The sequence below is a fragment of the Euprymna scolopes genome, chromosome 41 (genome assembly GCF_053919585.1).
Source record: "Euprymna scolopes isolate OS-2025 chromosome 41, ASM5391958v1, whole genome shotgun sequence".
NCBI classification, from domain to species: domain Eukaryota; kingdom Metazoa; phylum Mollusca; class Cephalopoda; order Sepiida; family Sepiolidae; genus Euprymna; species Euprymna scolopes.
Genome location: NC_136522.1, coordinates 17,332,302 through 17,353,522, shown reverse-complemented (window position 1 = coordinate 17,353,522; position 21,221 = coordinate 17,332,302). Strand labels below are relative to the sequence as shown.

The following is a 21,221-nucleotide window of genomic DNA, read 5'->3' as shown; positions in this document are numbered from 1 at the left end:
TAATGGAAAATGAACTTATTTTGGGATTTGTAGAATACGGTTTTTTTTTTTTTCTTTTTTTTTCTTGCTAATAAGAAAACACAAGAATTTTCATCCAAGACATCAAATGATGATGCCCCATCTGGGGGAATGTGGAGTTGTTCCATAGTTACTATTGCTCTCAGGTCCACTTTGGCATGGAGTGGTAATACATGTTAGGGCATCTAGTGCTACCAGTTGAGGCTGTCTGAAGATATTGGTTTCCCGACCAAATATTACAGGCGACTGGGGACCATCTGTGAATTTGATATTCTCTTGACATTTCCTCCTTTGGAGGAAGCCGTTTCAACTCGCCTAGGGTAAATGCCATAGAACAAGAAAAGGGTATTTTTGAAATTTAAATCCATAAATTTGTAACAAGGAGAGACCTTTGGTTGTATAAATGGGTGATATAAGACTGGCTCTTTGCAAAGTTTAAAATTCATTTTCAAATGGAGAAACTTGGTCACATCTTTGAAAACATTACGTAAACTTACTTTGAAAATTTACAAAACCAAATGTTATACAATTTTTTTTTTTTTATTGAATGATTAAAATTTATTTATTTATTTTTTTTCTGAGACTTTTGTTGTAAAAAACAACTTATTCATAGAAAAAGACATCGTTGGTGGTATTAATGGGAGGGGTCAGCCTCTTGTGGAGAGAGAAATGTACATATCCGATGTCATTGACGGTTGATGTGAAGTCTGAATTGATGTGCATTGTGTAGTTAGCGCAAATTGAAGAAAAAAACAAAAAAAGAATACTAAGTCTAAAAAAATAATAATAATAATAATAAAAAAAAAAAAAGAATTATATAACACTAACCTGGGTGCCTGGCGTTGCCCGGGTGTTTGTAGGTGTGTGTTGAGCAAAAAAAAAATTTAAAAAAAAGTTGTGGCAGGCAGGCAGGCTCGAACCCATGACAAAAGAAAAGAAAGTGGAGGTGTGTGAAAAGGAGAAAAAAAAACGTGGTAGTATGCAGGTAGGCTCAAAGCCATACTGCGAAGGAGGAAAAGAAAGTGAAAAAAAAAAAAAAAAAATAACGTGTTAGCTGTTGTTCCCCCAAACTGAAAATGATATAGGTTTAAATTAAGACGAGACAATCGAAAAGAGGCGATGACTTTTAAAAATATTAGCGAAAAAGCGACCCTTCCCTGTAGACAAGTGCCTAGTTGAGGGTGAAGGAATGTTTTTGGCCAATTTTTCTATATTTGTCGTCCGAAGGGTTGAGCTTCAAAATGATACCAATCTTGTGAAATTCTGTCACTTTGTCAAAAGTTTTAGGTAGACAGACATACATACATACATTTAAACAGATAGATGAGATTTATATTATAGATTATTCAGTTTTCTAAATTCAAATTGAATTACAAATTATTAATCCTTGGGCCATAGAAATTAATTCTTTGTAGTTTTTCGCATTTTAGTGCTAATATGATGAAAAAACATTTAAAATAACAAAGATCAAAATTTGAGTTTCAGAATTTTTTTTTTTTTTACGTTTTCATTAGCAATTTATGGGACTGTAATGTAAAGATTTTGTGTCATGGTTAAGGAAAATGAAAGTACATCAAAGTAACTCTGTATTGATGAATAGAGTTGCACCCCCCCTTTTTTTTTAAATGGCATAATTTAAAAAATTATTCTGGTTGGTTGAAAAAAATTTTCTAACAAATTAAATTGAATTACATTTTTTTTTTTTATAATATGTACGAACGTTACACAAAGAAAACTAACAGAATCAAATATTGATTTTTATAGATCAAAGCAATTACTACTAAAAATTGACAAACTGATTAACTTTATATATAGCTTATTGCTTTTTTGCAGCACCATTATATTAAATAGGTATCACAAATTAGACTAATGTTTGGTGTGAAAATGGGTAAATATAATCAAATTCACTTTAATTTCAATTTGTGGCAATTAAAATTTTTTTTTTAGTGTTTTTGATAGTTTCAATGTAAAAAATTATTTTTTTATAAACTTACAATTCTTTCTCTTGTGTCATTAATAGATTTATTTTTTCAGGTTATTTCAAGTTTAATGTTTTCACTAATGGGTGATTTATTTTTTTTAATGTTGTCGTTTTTTTTTTTAAACTTAATGTGTGTACGCTGTTATCTATATAACTCTCCTTTCTTAAAAAAAAAAAGAAAAAGATTCACTTGACAGTGTGAGATGGGTTTAATATAGGGTTTTAAGTTGTTATTTTTGAAAACAGTCAAAGTTGAACTTTTTTGAATGAATTTTTTTTCACTCATCAAATTATTTCTGTCTGTTTTTATATGGTTCATGTCTGAAATATTTTTTTATCGATTTATTATAAAGAAAAGACTATTTTGCTCTCTAATACTACATGAATCATATTATAAAGATTCAATGTATTAGCTGTTGAAATGAGTCTTATATGAAACTAGCAGTCAGCCCGGCTTTGCTTGGGCCCTATATACTGTTCATAACTTTATGTGCATATATATATAAAAGTTTGACTCGTGTCCAGGTAACCTACATCTAAAATTTCAAATGTTTAGACCCAAAATTGACGGTGGAGTTTGGTAGAGTTTGCAAAAGTCAACTCTTTCAACTTTGACATCTTGGCCGCCAAATTTTCACCTAAAAACTAATTAAAAAAGCTTGCATGTCTGAATACCCTTTATGTAAAATTTCAAATGTTTAGACCCAAAATTGGCTGAATCATTTGCTAGAGACTGGAAAGGTCAATTTTTTAAAACTTTGATCCCAATTTTGACCACTTAACATTTATTGTTTTGGGCTCTAATCAAATGAAAAAGTTTTACCCATTTCCAATTAACCTACATCTAAACTTTCAAGTGGCAGAGGAGTTAGGTAGAGTTTTCAAAGGTCAACTGTTTCAACTTTGACTTCTTGACAGTCAAATTTCTGGCTGAAAACCGATTAAAAAGATTTTCCTAAATCTCAATACCCCTTATGTCAAATCTCTAGTCTGTAGACTGAAAATTGACAGAGTAGTTTGGTAGGGAAATGTACAGACACTTTTATAGATATATAGATTATGATCGCATGCATTTTTCTTTTTTTTTTTTTTTTTTGAGAGGTAATGGAATCTTGTCCAATTACACACAATCATAACTTCATATAAGACTAATTTCAACAGCTAATACATTGAGCCTTCATACTATGATTTATGTGAGATTAAAGATAAAATGACATCATCTTAGGTTAAATCAAAAATTAAATATAATGGAAGCAATAATTATTAGACGAAGCTAAAGATATTACATTTTATGATTTTTCACTCGTCTGAAACCAATATATTTAGTTATACACTGAAAAATATACAATTTTACAATAACACACAAAATGGCAAATTTTCAATGGTAAATTTACATGGTCATAATTTGGGGGTTAATTCAGATATCAAAATATATTTGATACGATTGCTTATGTTTTGGAAAAATCTATTTGTCCACATTAAATGATTTTAGATATGACCAAAAAAAATGTTTGTTTGGGATAACTAATAAAATATTGATGTTTGTTCAGAAGTTCCTCTGTATTAAACAAGAATATTAAAGACATAAATTGATCAAGTATTTTTTTATTTTTTTTATAAATAAGAAAATCGAATTTTATGGCTAAATGAGGAATGACTGTTTTGCGACATTTTGAAAACGGACTGAAGGAACAAGGGAAAGAACTAAAAAATAATTAAAATTTTTCCGATTTCAGAAAGCCATTCTTAACATGGGAGTGACATTGGGAAAACTCAAACTCGCCTATAAATATTTTTCTTCATATAATAAAATATGATTTTTGGAATATGATAGAACTATGTGCTTTTTGGAATACAATATTTGCTTTTACGTCAACGTACATCATACAGATTTTTACAAAATTTGTTTTTTAATATAGGGAAAATTCTGGACAAGCACCTGGATTTTGCTTGCAACAAGCTCTTAATCACTTTTCAGCAACAATTTTCATTTTCGTCAGATATGAATTTTTTTTACCCCGATTTTTGGCAATAATGGGCCTATTCTGCCTCAGATGGAAGTATGCATAGGTACTTTATTTCATTGTTTTAGATTTTTAAGTTTTTGGGACAGTGGATGCATACCTAACATTACCTTTAAATATGTATCATTGTTTTATTAATGTAAATGTGTGTTTCATTTTATTTTATATCTAACGACTCCTTTTTGTTTATCTTGCAGATGGTCACCTCTGTGAACCTAAGATGGCTGAGGAGGTGATTGTGATAGCCAAATATGACTACAAGGCTGAAAACAGCCAGGAATTGGACATTAAAAAGAACGAGAGGCTACGACTTCTCGACGACAGTAAAGAATGGTGGAAAGTACAGAATTTGCAGAGCAAAGCGGGCTTTGTGCCGTCGAATTACGTCAAAAAATCCAAACCTTCCTTTTTTTCCGGTTTTCTCACGCGGAGAAAGAACAAATATCCGCCGGCCAGCCTCCAGCCCCCGCGCAATGGGGTCACGACGCTTGACCAGAAAAGCCCCGGGGGTGCCGACATCCAGATATGCGAACATGTCCCCGCCATCGTTAAATATGGGTATGTCGCTCAGCGGCCGGATGAGATATCGTTGGCGAAATCCGAAAAGGTGATAGTAATGGAGAAATCGATAGACGGCTGGTGGCGGGGGCGTAAGACTAACGATGAATTTGGTTGGTTTCCATCCAACTACGTCGAGCTGGAACAGAACTCAGATATGTCTGGCGGAATGGCTGCCGCTCGGCTGGATTTGGTTTCTATGGATAGCCTACAAGTAGTGGCGGCATTGTACACGTTCACTCGTACTAATCAAGAAGAGCTTAGTTTCGAAAAAGGTGACCGATTACTAGTTCTCGAAAAACCAATCGAGGACCCAGACTGGTGGAAGGCTCGAAACAAGTATGGCCAAATTGGGCTTGTGCCGAGAAATTATGTACAGATTATTGATGACATTGAATACGACACAGCAACAAACGATAGTTCGTGTACTCCACACTCTCAGTCAGCTAGTAGTCTTTCGAATGCTTCCTCGCTCAGCGTGCTTGGTAATCAAAAACCGCAGCATTTATCGGGACCTCTAGCTGACAAGGAGTGGTATTTTGGTAAGATCACTCGGACTCAGTGCGAGGAAATGCTTAGTAAGCATGCCGAAGATGGGGACTTTCTAATTCGTGACAGTGAATCTACGGTGAGTATCTAATCGATCGATTCTGTCAGGGGAAGACAGCATCGGAAGATGACATGACATGGCAATGGGATTGGGAGGGTGGTGGTGATCCTTTTTTTTTTTTTCTTTTTTTTTTTTTTTTTTAAACGCCAGTCTCTTTGATATTGGTTTGGGAGAGGGGTCAAGAGTGGCTGGAGTGGTGCTGGAATGGAAAACAAAAATAAAATAAAGCTAATCTCTTTGATACTGTATGGGTTCAAGGCTGGGGATCGAGTGATGCGATAATAAGTGAAGGTGGGGAGTAAGTCTCTGTGATTTAGTGTTGGTTCAGGGCCTGGAGCGGGCGGAGAGGTAATGATTGAAAGAGGGGGGGGTCAGTCTCTTTGATTTAGTACTGATTCAAGGCCCCACCTGAGGGCTGATGGAGAAATAATGGGAAATGGGCTGGATAAAAAGGTCTTTTTGATTTAGTACTGGTTCAGGGCTGGGAGCAGGCAGAAAGTGGAGGTGTATTGTTTTGTTTTTTTTCCCCCTCTTTTATTGTAGAAATTTTCAAGTGTCTGTTTTTTTTTTTAAATACAAGTATTAACTGTTATATTTGCTAACACAGAATGCTTCCATGCATTTGCAAATCACAGCAAATCCTGACCCTCCCCTGATCCCTTCTTGGATCTTCTGAATTTTATAATAAGTGGAGGTATGCATGTCCGGCTTGCTTCAATAATTATGCATGCAAATTTAATTCTCATGAGCAAAGAACAGGAGGCTTAATCTTAACTGATAATAAAAAATATGGGAAATAAATTTTTCTCTGTTAATAGACACAACAAAAAAAATATTCCTTATCTATATATATAAAAGCGAAAATGTATGTATGTACGCTTTTCCTCGATGTCCACAAAAGGCTTCTTTCAGAGAAGCGCTCGCTCGCTTCACAACATAAAACTTTTTATATCATCTATGAATTGTAATATCTCACACTTAACCACGGAGCTCGCCTGTCTATTTAATTTTATTGACTTTCAAACGTTAATTATTCGACATTTCCCGCATCGGCACGCGTTACATTCGGTTTTCGGTATAAAAAAAAAGCGAAATTTGACTCTAATCACAGACCCAGAGCCAGTGGTCTCTAGTGAGCTAAGTAACGTTTGGTCAATGTTGACTTCGTCATATCAGACGGTAGCTCGGGTTTTTAAAAACAAACAAACCGAGTTATTTATATAACTGCTGAATACCTATCGCCGTCACGTCAATCAAAAACGCGCACCTGCTTTTTTTGTTTCACACTTTACTATTTTCCAACTGCGCGTCGTAAAGGCTTCGTTTTTTTTTCACGGGCACCTGTTTTTTTTCACACACACCTACAAACACCCGGGCAACGCCGGGTACTCCTCGCTAGTTGTTAGTAAAATAGAAATTAATCTACTAGCACACAGGTGCTTTATTTACAAGTCTTGGAGATAGCAGATGTGTTTATATTTTAAAAAAATAAAACTCGTCTTGCATATTTTTATTTTATTTGTTTTAGTTGTGTATTTGTTCTTTATGTAACAACTAGTGGGGGGTACCCGTCGTTGCCTGGGGGTGTAGAGTAGGGAAGCCCCCCCCCCAAAAAAAAAAGCAATAGTGAAGGAGGAAAAGAAAATGAAAGAAAATCTGACATCATAGCCAATGTCTCCATGACGTGACCGGAAGTCAAAGGCATTGAAATTAAGCAAACTCAATCAGTGACAATGACTTGCTAAAATATTGGTGGAAAAAGCGACCTCCTCTTTGCACAAAACTGCCCAGTTTAGGGTGAAGTAATTAATGTTTTTGGCCAATTTTTCGATATTTGCCATCCAAAGGGTCAAACTTGAAAACAATACCAATCTCGTGAGGATTTGTCACGTCTGTTGAAAGTTTTTTGTGAGACATATAAACACACACATACATACACACATTTTGCCCTTTAGATATATAGAAAATTTAACTTGCATTTTTGATCTTGACAATAAGATTTACCTTGCATGTGACACGATAATCAATTCTTATTGCTATAGTAATTATTATATATAAAAAAATAAATCTAAGACATTGAGGACATTGCCAAGGCTGCTGCAAAGGAGGTGAGTTCCTGCTATCGTGCGAGAAAATTACTCCCATCTGAGAGTATCCTGTATGTCTTCAAAGGCCACCATTCACCCATGCAGGGAGTATTGTTTCCAAATCTGGGTTGATGCATCTACCAGTAATCTCTCCCTCTTACACAGGGTTCAAAAACGAGTCTCAAATCTAATAGCCCCACCCCCATGATTAACAAAGCTTCAACTCCTTCTCTCATTGCCACAATGTTGCATCTTTATGCCTGTTTTACAAGAACTCATAGGATGTGCTCTGATGAACTCTTAGCACTTGTGCCCCCTCGATATACATACTCTCGACTAATTTGACAAGCAACAAAATCCCACCCCTTCACTATTGAGGTCCCTAGGTGCTGGAAAGCCTTTTATTCTAATAGCTTCTTCCCTCTAACTGTTAGACATTGCAATTCCTTCCCTGTTTCCTGCTTCTCTGACTGTACTAACATGCGGAAGTTTAAATGTAATGCGAACAGACATCTTACTACTTAACTCCTCACATTGAAGAATGACTTCCTGTCCTCTCTCCACCATGCGTACTCAGTGTCATTTTCATAATTTTAACCTTCTTAGTAGGAACTGATTAGAGTTGTTTTGGAAAAAAACAAGCAAACAAATTATTTTGTGTCTTAACTTTTCTCTAAACATGTAGGGGGGCCATAGTACTCCCAGGTTGGGAAATTCATCTTTTTTGCCATCGGCTACTCAGATCCTTGAGTCTCTTAGTGTATGCCAATTGGATTGCATGCTCTTTGAATGCAGGTTACGATATTTAATGGCATTGAAGATTGACATAAACTCTCTGAACCTTGCACCTACTCCCCTCACTATTGTGTGATCCTTTATTTGGGAGGTACATGATCTTGTGCCCCTTGCTTTATTGTGAAGGCCAAAATGATGCTATTTACCTGTATTTTCAGTCAATAGGTAACACACATGAAGACAGGCAAATTGTAATTGAATATATCATTACTATGACAACAGAATATTCTTTTCATTGTTTTGACTCTCGAGTATATATCCGACACAGTTAATCAACCGAGAATCACATCACTCTATATGAAAAGCATATAAGATATTAACGAATACACACTCGAGGGTCAAAACAATGAATGAATATGGTAGTTATTATTATTATTATTATTATTATTTATTTTTTTTTTTATTCATGTTCACCCATTACAAAGCATATCGCCACTTGGCCATAAGGGGCTACTATTTGGGGTTATGTCTAGAAAACAAGATATTTGTTTATGTAACATTTAAACTTCTGCATATCAGTACAACCAGGGAAGCAGGAAGGGAATTCCAAAGTCTAGCTGCTTGAGGGAAGAAACTATTAAAATAGAAAGCTTTCTGGCATTTAGGGACATCAACAGTGAAGGGGTGAGATCTTATTGCTAAGCGGGTTTGTCGGGGATATGTATGTCAAGGGGGATACAAGTGAAACGAGTTCATCAGAACATTCCATTAAAATATTTGTAAAGCAAGCACAGTGATGCAACATTGTGGCGATGAGACAGAGGCTGGAGCTTAGTTGATAAAGTGGGACCGATTAGATTGACAACTTTTTTTTGGACTTTATCTGAGAGGGAGAGACTAGTGGTAGATGCACCAGTGCAGATGTGGCAACAATATTCCATGCATGGGTGAATGGTGGCCTTGTAAAGGTACAAATTACTCAGTTGGGAGTAGTCTTCTAGCTTGATAGCGGGAACCCACCTTCTTTGCAGCAGCCATTGCAATGTCCTCTATGTATTTGTTTCAGTTCATATTGCCCGCAAATGTTAGGCCAAGGAGTTTGAAGGAAGAATTCTTAGGTAGTGTGCTATTTGTCATGGATATAGGGGGTTGGAGAGGCGTCTTGTAATTGTCAATAACATGGGACAATGATTAGAAATGGTAATTGGCTAATAAAAATCAAGAAATTTAAATGCTATTTAGGTCAAACTTTTAAAAATCTGTCTTTTTCTACATATCAGATAAGTATATATATATATATATATATATATATATATATATAAAATAGTAAAAATATCTTGAAACTCAAATAATTCAGATTTAAAAATTTTTTTTCAATTTCCTAACGATGTCAGCACTAACTGAAGCATACCGTTTGATTAAACATTAACCATTCTGTGCAGGGTTGCCACTTTTAAGTTTTTAAATCCAGATCTGATTTTTTTTTCCTTTCATTTTTTTTTTTTTTTTATTAATCTAGATCTTTTCTTAGGAACTATATATATTTTTAAATATCTACTAAAATCTAATATCTCTCTCTTTTATATATGCATATATATACTAGTGTTGGGACAATGAATTGGAATCGGGGAATCGAAAAAATCGGAAGCTTTTGGGAGTATTGGAATCAGAAAAATTGATACCTATTTTCCGATGCCAAAATGATTCTTTTAATTGTCATTTTTTTTTTATTTTTATTATTTGATTTTGTTTAAACCAAAATCTTCCCTTGCTGGTAATAATAATAAAATAATACATGTTTATTGATTTTAAATTACCAGTAAAGCTAAAATCGGTAGATCATCCCCCACAAGTGTATTTTGACGCTTAGGAAAATTTTTGCATATTTAACATGTTTTCTATGAAAATCAGCTGAAATAACTATCTTATGATTAGAAATTCATAAAGAATCAGTAATTGTATTGGAATTGGGAAAAATATTGGAATCATCTCATCACTAATAAAAAAGTAATTCAAAAATAATCTAAGTTCAAAACCCTTCAGTGACTTTGTGTGTGTGTGTTTGTATATATATATATATATATATATATATATATATCTATATATATAAAAGGCAAAATGTGTGTGACCATTTCGCGTATGTCTTCAAAAGGTTTTTCTCGCACACGGTTCCGAGGTCGTTACAATTGCTTAAAACTGTAAATAGGTTCTAGATAATAATATGTAGGATTTGGGAACGCATGTATGTCCTTTTCTCTTCCTTGCAACCTCTATCTCACAGAAGAGATGTTGCGAGTTTGTCTCTGATGTATCGTTATTTTCATGAAAAGTGTTCGACTGAGCTTCAATCTATGGTCCCCCCTCGCCAAACTTTCACAAGAAACACTCGTCTAGCTGTAAACACTATCAATAATTCCCCCCACTCTTTATCTGTGCCTAAACCTAAACGTAGATTCCATGAACAAAGCTTCTTTCTTAGAACTGCACGCCTGTGGAATTGTCTTCCGTTTTCCTGCTTTCCGGCTGACTACAATATGGTTGTGTTCAAGTTTAACGTAAATAAGTTCTTAATGAGCCGTTCCATATAAGTTATCAAATTTACCAAATTTTCATTACTAATGATTACTATATTGTCCAATTTCTACTGTACACTCTTTAACCCTTATCCTTGAGTGGCCTCTTGGCCTTGATAATGTGGTGATGCCTATGTAAAAAAAAAAAAAAAAAAAAAGCTTATAGATTTATTTACGTCGACTTTTACAAAATTATTGCTATTTTGGCTTCTCGCGTGTTGATTGGGCTTTTAAGTATAAATAAACTGAAACTAAACTCAAACGTAGGTTCTTGGCATTGCGCTGGGGGAAAAACGTCCAGCGTGACTCTATTTGGCCTTCTTAATTAGGTCAAATGGGAGCAGCAGAGTTAACTTTTATTGCGCACGCCTGTTTTTATAGTTAAATAATTTCAAACCTGTTTAGCGTTGTCTGTCGCCGTAGCTCAATGGTTAACGTAGCACTTTTTTTTTTTTTTTCACACATTAATTTCCAACTTAAGGGTACGGGTTCGATTCTGATACTCACCTACCAAAACATTTTTTTTTATTATTATTTAACACAACCCCCCCCCCCCAGTTTTGATTTATCTCAAGACCCCCCCCCCCCTAGTATATATATGTCAAAATACACACTAAAAATAGTTTAAGATTAATAAAAACTGTGCAAAGAATGTATTTTGATGGTTTTATATAATACATTACAGTTAATATTGAAAATCAATATAATTGATGTTTACTATTTTTGCATATTAACCCATTAAATTCTTAAAAGCAATCAACAATGTAATCTCTTATATTATTTTTAATGGGAAAATATGATTCATTGTTTTGAACAGCTTTTCAGAATGAATTATTCGAAAAGCAAAGTTTCATTATACATTTAAATTTATTGAGCAAACACAAAAATGCTGTGTTGCCTGTCTGAATTATAATTGTGTTAAAATAATAGTTGGGGGACAATGTAGATAGTGGCGGGCAGTATTATTGGTCTTTAACTAGACACCTTCAACACCTAACTTGCAGCTTGACTATGAATCAACTTTTGCTATTATCCTTTCTTTTTTTTTGTTTTTTTGTGTAATTTTTATTTTATTTTATGTTTTTGTTGTTTTTCATTATTTTGTTTTGTTTTTATTTTAAAAAATTTAATTGTAATTTGTTTTTCTTTTATTTAAATAATCATGTTTATTTTTTCGACTATTAGATGACTTTGACTTTATAATTGCTAGTTATTTAAGGAGTACTGTTACCTAGAGGTTGTGAGATCAATCCCGAATAAAGAAACTAAAGCCATCTTTTAACTTTTTATTTGTTTACACATTTTTAAAATTTATACAGAAACTGTAATAAAATTTTAGTTGTAAGTTAGGCAACTCTCGTTATATTCAAATAAAAATGAGTAATCTCCCTTGCTGATTTGCAGTTTAAGGTGATTATTTAAAAAATGTTTCATATAGGCAGATGTCTGGACTAAATAATTAAAAAAAAAATAATAATAAATAGTAGCAAAATATATTACATTACTAATAGCATGTTACAACAATAACAAAATAAAATTGGCTAGTATAAATCAAATTTTGATTTGTCAGCTTAAATGCTATTTCAGTCTGACTTTAAAGGTCCAACAACATAACTTTGTAAGTTATGTACATATGTGCACATATACACACAATGCTTTTATATAACTATTTTTTCATTATCTACAGACACTAATGCGTCATGCTTATGCAGTCATCAGTGTAGGAAATGTTAATTACTGTTGGTCAAAGGATTCAAACACCTTTGATTTTTTAACCTGATATTCAACCCCTAGGCCAACAACGATTAACATAGGAAAAACGAGAATTTAAACTCTGTATAATGTCAAATCAACAGACATATACAAGTAAGCTTAGTCATGTTGTATTCAACAGCAGAGGCTGGAACATCGCTTTATGCTTAGCTTGACTGCTTATTATAAATTTATCTGGAGGCCAAATTCTTGTTTTTAAGGGAACGATAGCAATATTTTTATATAAATACTAGCAGTTCCGCCCGGCTTTGCTCAGGCCCTATGTACTGTTCATAAGGTTATGTGCATATGTATATATTAAAAAGTGTGAATATGTGATGTAATGCCTTTCTGTATAATAGCCTTCCTTAACTACCATAGAGAAAAGACACATACATTTTCACTTTTATAGATAGATAGATAGATTGGATGCAATATATAGTAATGATTTAAAAAGTATTTAAAAAAAAACAAAAAAAAACTCATGCGCCACCACCGAGAATCGAAACCAAAACGTTCAGCTCACGATTTATTTTGCCTGCCGTCAATGACTGAGCTATGAAAACATGCTTACTACAAGTCTAAAAATTAAAACATAAACCAATAGCTACTACGTGATGCATTCGTAATGCCGGCGTTCGACCTTCACCTGGCAAATTTCATTTTTTTTTTTTAATTTTCACACTTTTGCACCGATTTTTCCGGGCTAAAATCCAAATATAAAGTTTTGCATGGATTCAAATACCTTATATATGAAGTTTCATGTCTGTAGACCAAAAACTCTAGGAGGAGTTTGATAGGCAAAATTTGTTAAACAAAAATATATACGTATACATAAATATATATGGAAACAATTTTCTGTTTACTATAAACTTTTTACGCAAATATTATGCAAGTAAAAATCATGTAGAATATCTGCGTGGATATAATTACACGTAATAGTTAACTAAAGATGATTATCCCATTAGAAAACCGAAGCAACTAATAGGGAATTAAAATGAATGTTTAAAAGAATATGCAAATTAGCTAGATCTTTTGCTAGTGAATGCAATTCAACAACCCATGTATGAGAAAATTGTATTTGCTTTTTAAATAAATAGAAAAGAGTGATTTTAATATGAATATCGATACACACAAAAGAAAAACGAATTTATAGGAGTATAGATAGATTATTAACTACAGCTTATTTCATGCTTAGGATCAATATAGAAAGTGATAATTACTGCTGGTTAAATAATTCAAACCAAGTTGCAAAATCACCATTGCCTCTGTAGTTATATATATATATATATATATATATAGATAGATAGATATATAGGCAGAAAAGCTTTGAGAGGGAATTTACTCATCAAGGGAAAAGCAAATTCCAAAATCAAATATAAATATTAATATTTATATCTTAATCCCAACCAAATGAAAAAGCTCAATATGTTTACTGACAATAGTAGAGCTTACGATAAATAATAATAAGAACAGAGATGTAAAGTAGAAATTTACAAAAAGTGCCTAAGATGGTAATGAATAATACTGAAGCGATAAATGTTTTGGTTTCGATTCTAGCTGATGGCACCCAGGTCAGATTTTTAAATTTTGAAATCATTACTATATATTGGGTACAATATAATAATCAATAGGAAATTTGGCTCTGTGATAATAAATACAAAATCTGCATAAATTAAAATATCATATTTAAGCATATTTTATGACTGGACAATGCCGGGCAACCTGCTAGTAATGTATAAAACACAGAACGTTTCTACCCAACTACTCTGTCAATCTTTGATTTTCAGACTTGAAACTTGATATATAAGGGATTCGAACCTGTGGAACAAATTTGATTTGTTTTTTAGCCAGTAAAAATAGCTACTTAATGTTAAAATTGGAACTTGACAGGCATAAGTTGACTTAAAATACTCCTCTACAACATGTGCAAATATACATCTGTATGTTAAACTGTGTTAATTTTTAAAGTAGCGGATACTGCTGGAGTGCTACATGCTTTGGTTTCGATTCTAGCTAATGGCACTAAAGTCATATTTTTGAAAACTTTTGAAATCATTACTATATATTGGGTACAATATAATAATCAATAGAGAATAATAATAATAATAAATACGAAATCTACATGAATTAAAATATCATATTTAACTGTATTTTACAACCGAGCAACTCCAGGCGACCTGCTAGTTCCTCTAAAATAATGAAATCATTGTATACTGTGCTTACATACATTCTACCTCATCAAAAATGTATGGTATATCGGATATTGTACAAATATCAGGAAAATGAATATAGTGTACGTGTCATGATGTGTATGAAGTGGGGTGCGAAGACATCAAATGTAGTTTTGGCTAATTTGGGGAAGCATGCAAGTTTTAAAGGATACAGTGTCTCATCAGCTAACAAATGATGCGGGCAGTTCATTCTATGCTCCATCAATTCTGAGCAGAAATTATTTTTGAAAATCATGAGAGCTTTGCTGTTTTTCTGACTTTGTAGGCATGTGGATATTATAAGGATGCTCAGAATGCTCTTAGCTCATATGGTAGTGAATACTTATGGAGAGCTAAATGTTTTGGTTTCAATTCTAGCTGATGGCACCAAAGTCATTTTTTTTATTTATTTAGTTTTTTAACTTTTGCTTTGGGCTTAACGGTTCATCAACCACTGTAAGGTCATTTCAGGGCCAAACATTATTTCTGATTGTATTTGTCTTGGTCAAAGTTAATTTCTTGGTTAAAGTTTATTTCTTGGGCAGGGTCCATTTTTAACTTTTGAAATCAATACTATATATTGGGTAAATCAGTAGAGAATAAGCGCGATAATAATAACTACGAAATTAACATAAATTAAAATATATCTAAGCATATTTTATGACCGGTTAATGCTAGGTGACCTGCTAGTTCCTCTATAATAATGAAATCGTGTACCATGCGTAGGTACGCTGCAAATCGGCAAAAGTTTAAAGTGCGTCAGATGTTTTATAAATGTCTGGGAAATGAACAAACAATATGCGTGAATAGGGGGGGAGTCAGGTGTAATTTTGGTGAATTTTAGCGATCATGAGAGTTTTGAAAGATGTAGCGTCTTGGAAGCCAACGACTGTTGTAGGCAAGTTGTTTGATGTTTCAGCAATTCTTAGTGTGAGAAAATGTTTGCGAAAGTCATGGTAGCTGCGATATGAGAAATTAATAAATTATATAATTTGAATATGAAAGAATTTAATCCAAACTTTGTTCACAATTCATTGTAAAAAGAAAAAAAAAAAAAAGGATCGTTTGCTGAGATTATTTCGATGAATTGCAACGTTTTGCATTTTAAGAAGCTGGTTTAAATTTTAAAATGGTCTATTTTGAGTTTTGTCAACTGGAACAAAACTACGAACATAGAAATAATTTGCAATATCATAATGGACCAAAATCCCTTAAAGATTGTCTTTGCTGAATCCTAGTGTTTTGTGCAAATGCAGACTCCTCCATAAAGCTGTTTAACCGAAAATAAATGGCGCCACGAAAGTCCATGTCAAATAAAAAAAACAACAAAAAAAAAAACAGAATTAGTAATAAGGTCATTAAGGCATATTTTTTTTTGTTTCTTCTAAACTCAAGCATTTGCATTTATATATATTCTAGGGTCAGGTACCCAAGAGGTGTGGACCCCAGGCTTGTGACTCCCCTGAAGGAAAATCTGCAAAGGTACGGGATCATTCCTACCAAATTTCATGTTCTTAGGTCTAATAGCCTAAAAGTAGTTAGTGAACGCACAGACAGCCATATCATTATCAATTAACATTATACATTTTTTCTTCACCTTGTATCTTGTTATCAGATGTAGTTTTGCATTGTCTTAATTCAATCATATTTTATCGTAACAAAACGCATAAAAAAAATATTTCTCTTTTTATTTAAATCCAATATCCTCATTTCTATTTCTAAAAATAATAAAAAAGGATTTCTTTTTTTTTTTTTTTTTTTTTTTTTATAGGTTATCTTTTATAGATTTTTATAAGGTCTTTAATTTTGATATCACTTTTGTATATTCGGATTATATCAAAGCCATACTTGTACCAGGATTAGAGATTTAGCATTTGGTGTCTTTTCATAGAAGCAAGATTTCAGCAAATAAACATATATATATAAATATATATATATATATATATATTAGTTATTAACAATTCGTTCTCGTTGTTCAGAGAAAATTCTGCAACTTGTATTGAAATAATTGAAAGGCTCAGTAATCTGAAACTTTAACAAAATATACAAAGTTAAGTAGAAAATTTGTCTGAAAAAATTAAAAATATGAACTACCGTTTTAATGTTTTTTTTTTTTTTTTTTAACTAAAAGCATAAATAAATTATAACTTAAAAATAAGAATTTTGAGCGAAGGCCATTTCTATTTGAGGCTGATATATTTACAATTTGGATTTTTTTTCTTAGAGGCCTGATTTCCCACTCGGTCAACAAATATTCTAACCCATCAAATTTATTTCAGCTAAGGTTCCATTTTATATCATAAATTTGCTAATTAATTTTTTTAATAACTTTAATTTTAATATCTTTTGTTTATATTCGGATTATATCAAAGCCATACCTATATCAGAATTAGATTTAGCATTTGTGTGTCTTTTCATAGAAGACAGATTTTCACTTGATCAGTGTTTTTGTTTTACGGCATATCAACCCATTTCAGGTTATTTAATGTGGAATCCAGTGATTTTGAAGAAAATCTTTTTAATAGAATATATTTGTTTTTTGTTTTTTTGCCAAGTCGGTTTCTATTTAACCCATAGTTGGAACCCTAACAGGTATTACCACTCCAGGTCAGAGTGGACCTGGGAGCAATAGCAATTAAAGGGTGCCTTCACACTCCTCAAAGCCCGTAAGCTGGGGCCTCACCATTGAATATAGTTTAAAGTTATATCTCAGACCTTTAGTTATTAACAATTCGCTCTAATTGTTTAGAGAAAAATGTGCAACTTGTTTTGCAATAATTGAAAGGCTCAATGACCTAAGACTTTTACAAAATATACAAAAGTAGAAAATTTGTCTCAAGAAATTAAATTCCTATGAACTACTGCTTTAATGTTTTTTGTTTTGTTTTTATTAATTATAAAAAAGAAGATTGTGATTTTTAAAAATAAGAATTCTAGCTAAGGTCATCCCTATAAGAGGTCGAGATATCTAGCATTTGGATTCTTTTCATGTAGACAAGATTTTCACGCAATCATCCAATATTTTTTTAGTTACTGTCATTGCTCCAAGAAAAAATTTTTCTGAAAGGGAATTCTAATCCATTAAATTTATTTCAGCTGAGGTTCTGTATTGTATTCTCCATTTGCTAGTGTCATATACATTTTGTAAAAGTTTCATGTCATAATCTTTTTTACCCTTTGGCATCAGTGTTTATTCAAAAAAATTTTTTTTTTTTTCATTTCTTTTTATAAACAAGTTACAAATTTAAACTTTCCTTTGAAAAATTGAGTTTAGAATTTTATGTTTTTTACAAATATAAAATTTAACATAAAACATTTTTGTAATATATATATAAATTAGTAAATTTGATCTAAGAAATAAAAGCATGCTTAAAAAAAAAATTATTGTTAAGAAATATAGTTTTTAATAAAATTCAGTTTTTAACATCCTATACTGTTCTCACAAATTTCTAATAATCAAAATGTGATTGATGATAAAATCTCAACCTCAGCTGAAATAAATTTATTAAATTTAAATTGCCTTTCAGAATGAAATTTTCTTTGAGCAATACGAGTGACGTGTTTGCATCTAAAAATATATTTGGTGTCTGAGTGGAAATTTTGCCTTGAATAAAAGATGGTCCTGGATATAACCTTAAACTATATCCGATGGTGAGATCCCAGCTTGCGGGCTTTGGGGAGTGTGGAGCCACCTTTTAATTGCCATTGTTCCCAGGTCTACTTTGACCCTGGAGTGGTAGTACCTGTTAGGGTTCCAACTATTGATTAAATAGAAACCGACTTGGAAAAAATATATATTCTATGAAAAAAATTTTCTTCAAAATCACTGGATTCCATATTAAATAATCTGAAAAGGGTTGATATGCCGTAAAACAACCAACCAATAAAAGACCATAAGTGTTAAATCTCTCAACCTGTTATATGAATGGCCTTGTTGTAAATTCAATTAATCCATTCGCCTGTCCAGAAACTTTTTGTAACACTTCAGATCTTTTCTGTGTGAACATTGTCACACACAATGTCCATGGAAATTTGGATACAACTGATGCTCTACAAATTAATTTGTTAAAAATTAAATTTGAACTTTTTACAGTATACTCACAAACTAATCCGGTCCCGGATATGACCTTAAACTATATCTGATGGTGAGGCCCCATCGTGCAGGCTTTGGGGAGTGTGAAGCCACCCTTTAACTGCCATTGCTCCCAGGTCCACTTTGACTCAGAGTGAAACAACAAATATATTCTATTAAAAAATTTTCTTCAAAATCACTGAATTCCGCATTAAATAACCTGAAAAGGGTTGATATGCCGTAAAACAAAAACAACCAATCACAAACTAATCTAAATGTGATTCATGATATTATACAAAATCTCGGTTTAATAAATTTTGATGCATTAGATTTAGCTCCTTACATTAAGTGGCTTCATGCCTTGTTTGGAGTGATTTCCATAAAAAAAATACATTTTTTTATAATTCAAATCATAATCTGATACAGAATCTCATTTGAAATAAATTTCATTAATTAAAACTCAGAGTAAATTTTTTTTCAGAACAATACGGGTAAAGTGTTTGCAGATATGAATATATCTGCTAACTGTAAATCTTTCTTTCAGTAAAAGACCCCAAATGTTAAATCTCTCAGCCTTTTATAGGAATGGCCATGAAAAAAATGCTGCCAAATTAATTTTTAGTTATTGAATATTACTAAATTATTTAATGTAATTAGAATAACCAATGTTTTACATCACACCGCCATGAAATAGTTGTCTTATGCTTTAAACTGACAAATTTTTAGAGTGAATACATGAATAAATGTTAATTTGTATGAATCGAAATTTTGTATTAAATAAGACAATTTTGAGAGTAAATATTCCAATAGTTGGCAAGTCTTAGAATGTGGGTGCATTTTGATAACAAAATATTAGTTGATAAAATTAACATTATTCATTGAAGGAAACTAGGGTATCAATAATTATTTTAATACTTACTAATTGTCCATGACCAAGAAGATAATAAAAGCAACCATGTCTAAACAAAATCAATTTTTTTTTTAACACGAGAATCTGAAAAAATACAATAAAATTAATGACCAAAGGATGTAACCTGAACACCCAATATATAAAACTTATCGATTACCCCTTCCTCCTCTCACCCCATGTATCATACATATTCATCACGTTTTTTTTTAGATTTTTAATTTGTATTGATTTATAGAATTTAATATCTTTAACAACTAGAATAAGACCGCTGAAGCGGAGATCTTAGTAAAAAGAAAATCTACATTTGACCGATATCAGTAACTTTGGTTTACCTACCACAATTGGAAGAAAAAAAAAAAAACTGTTTATGATTATAAAAATTATTCTACAGAACTCAATTATTTGAACAATCTATAGATTTGACATCCCATTTGTTATCGGTTGAACGAGTTTAACATGACGAAGCATTTCATGCCACGCTTTTTCCAAATGTCAACAAATCATTTTTTCAAATTAATTTGCACTCAGAATAACATGGAAAAAAAAAATCATATATAGGTTTACGATGTACTAATTTCATGACCATATATATATATATATATATATATATATATATATATATATGTGTGTGTTACAGAAGATCAGAAAAACATTGGTACCATCGGTTTCAGACACAACATAAGGTGGACTAGTCTTTGGCTCTTTATTTTGTTGTTGGCATTGGTTTCACTCAGATTCTTTGTGGAATCAAATACATACAGGATGAATCCTGTGAAGTTTGCCAGCATCCATAGTGAAAGAGGTGTGATGGAACCAACACGATTTGAACTTGGCACGTTCAGATTGTGTGTTCACATTGATGTCCACTTCATCACCGTCGCCTCTCATTATTTGAACATTATAAACTTTTTTCGATGTGATATGGCCACAGTAAAGGAAATGTTGGTAAAGGAAGAAATCCAAATTGAATGGATCAGGGGACAGGAACAGGTCACAAACTGTTTGACAAAGATGGAAGCTTCTCCTGAAATTCTAAAAGACTTGTTTTGGTAATAACCTTTTTTTATTTTTTTTTTCGGAACTTTGACTTACACCAGAAAACACCAGCAATGTTAAAGTTGGAGTTATCAAACATGGTAGCTTTTTTTGTCCTTGTCTTGAGTGAATATTAATATGGCGTCCGGCCAACAGTAACACATGTTTATCGTACATTGTAGAAAGTACTTAGTGAACCAACATTTTATATTTCTGAATTTTTCAGACGAAGATTAATTAATCTTTGGACTACTGTTTTCATCTTGAGTGTTATTTGCACAATGTTGTGGTCGATCTTGTTAATGGCATATAAAACTTCATTGGTTACAATATGGACCACATAGTGAGTCTTTGATGAACAGAACCAAAGTTATTGCCAAATGTTTGCCTTTTCACTTTTTCTGTGACTAACTTAAATCAGTCCTAAGTTGGACCGTGCCTGATATTTTGACAAAGTTTGGTGATGATTGATCAAGCGATGTGGACATGAATATATTGACAAACAAAACAAACTTAACTGAAAACATAATCTACTTGACAGAGGATTTAAAAGAAATAAAAAATAATTTATGCCAAACAAGCCACAATGTAACTAAAATGTAAAGGGTTACCGTGAAATTGGGGGTCATATCCATAGGGACAGCCTAAGTTGA

At 32.4% G+C, this 21,221-nt stretch overlaps 1 protein-coding gene across 2 annotated transcripts in view; it reads left to right on the top strand.

The window, feature by feature from the left end:
• LOC145266365 (SH2/SH3 adapter protein Nck1-like) overlaps positions 1-21,221 on the top strand; it is a 255,399-nt gene that overhangs the window by 193,720 nt on the left and 40,458 nt on the right. The window contains exons 2-3 of one of the 2 annotated variants that reach the window (XM_080121987.1): positions 4,221-5,209; positions 15,971-16,033. In XM_080121987.1, the coding sequence (XP_079978113.1) occupies positions 4,244-5,209; positions 15,971-16,033 (1,029 nt within the window). In that variant the 5' untranslated portion in view covers positions 4,221-4,243. The remainder of the gene's footprint in view (positions 1-4,220; positions 5,210-15,970; positions 16,034-21,221) is intronic. The other variant, XM_080121988.1, reaches the window with a different exon arrangement.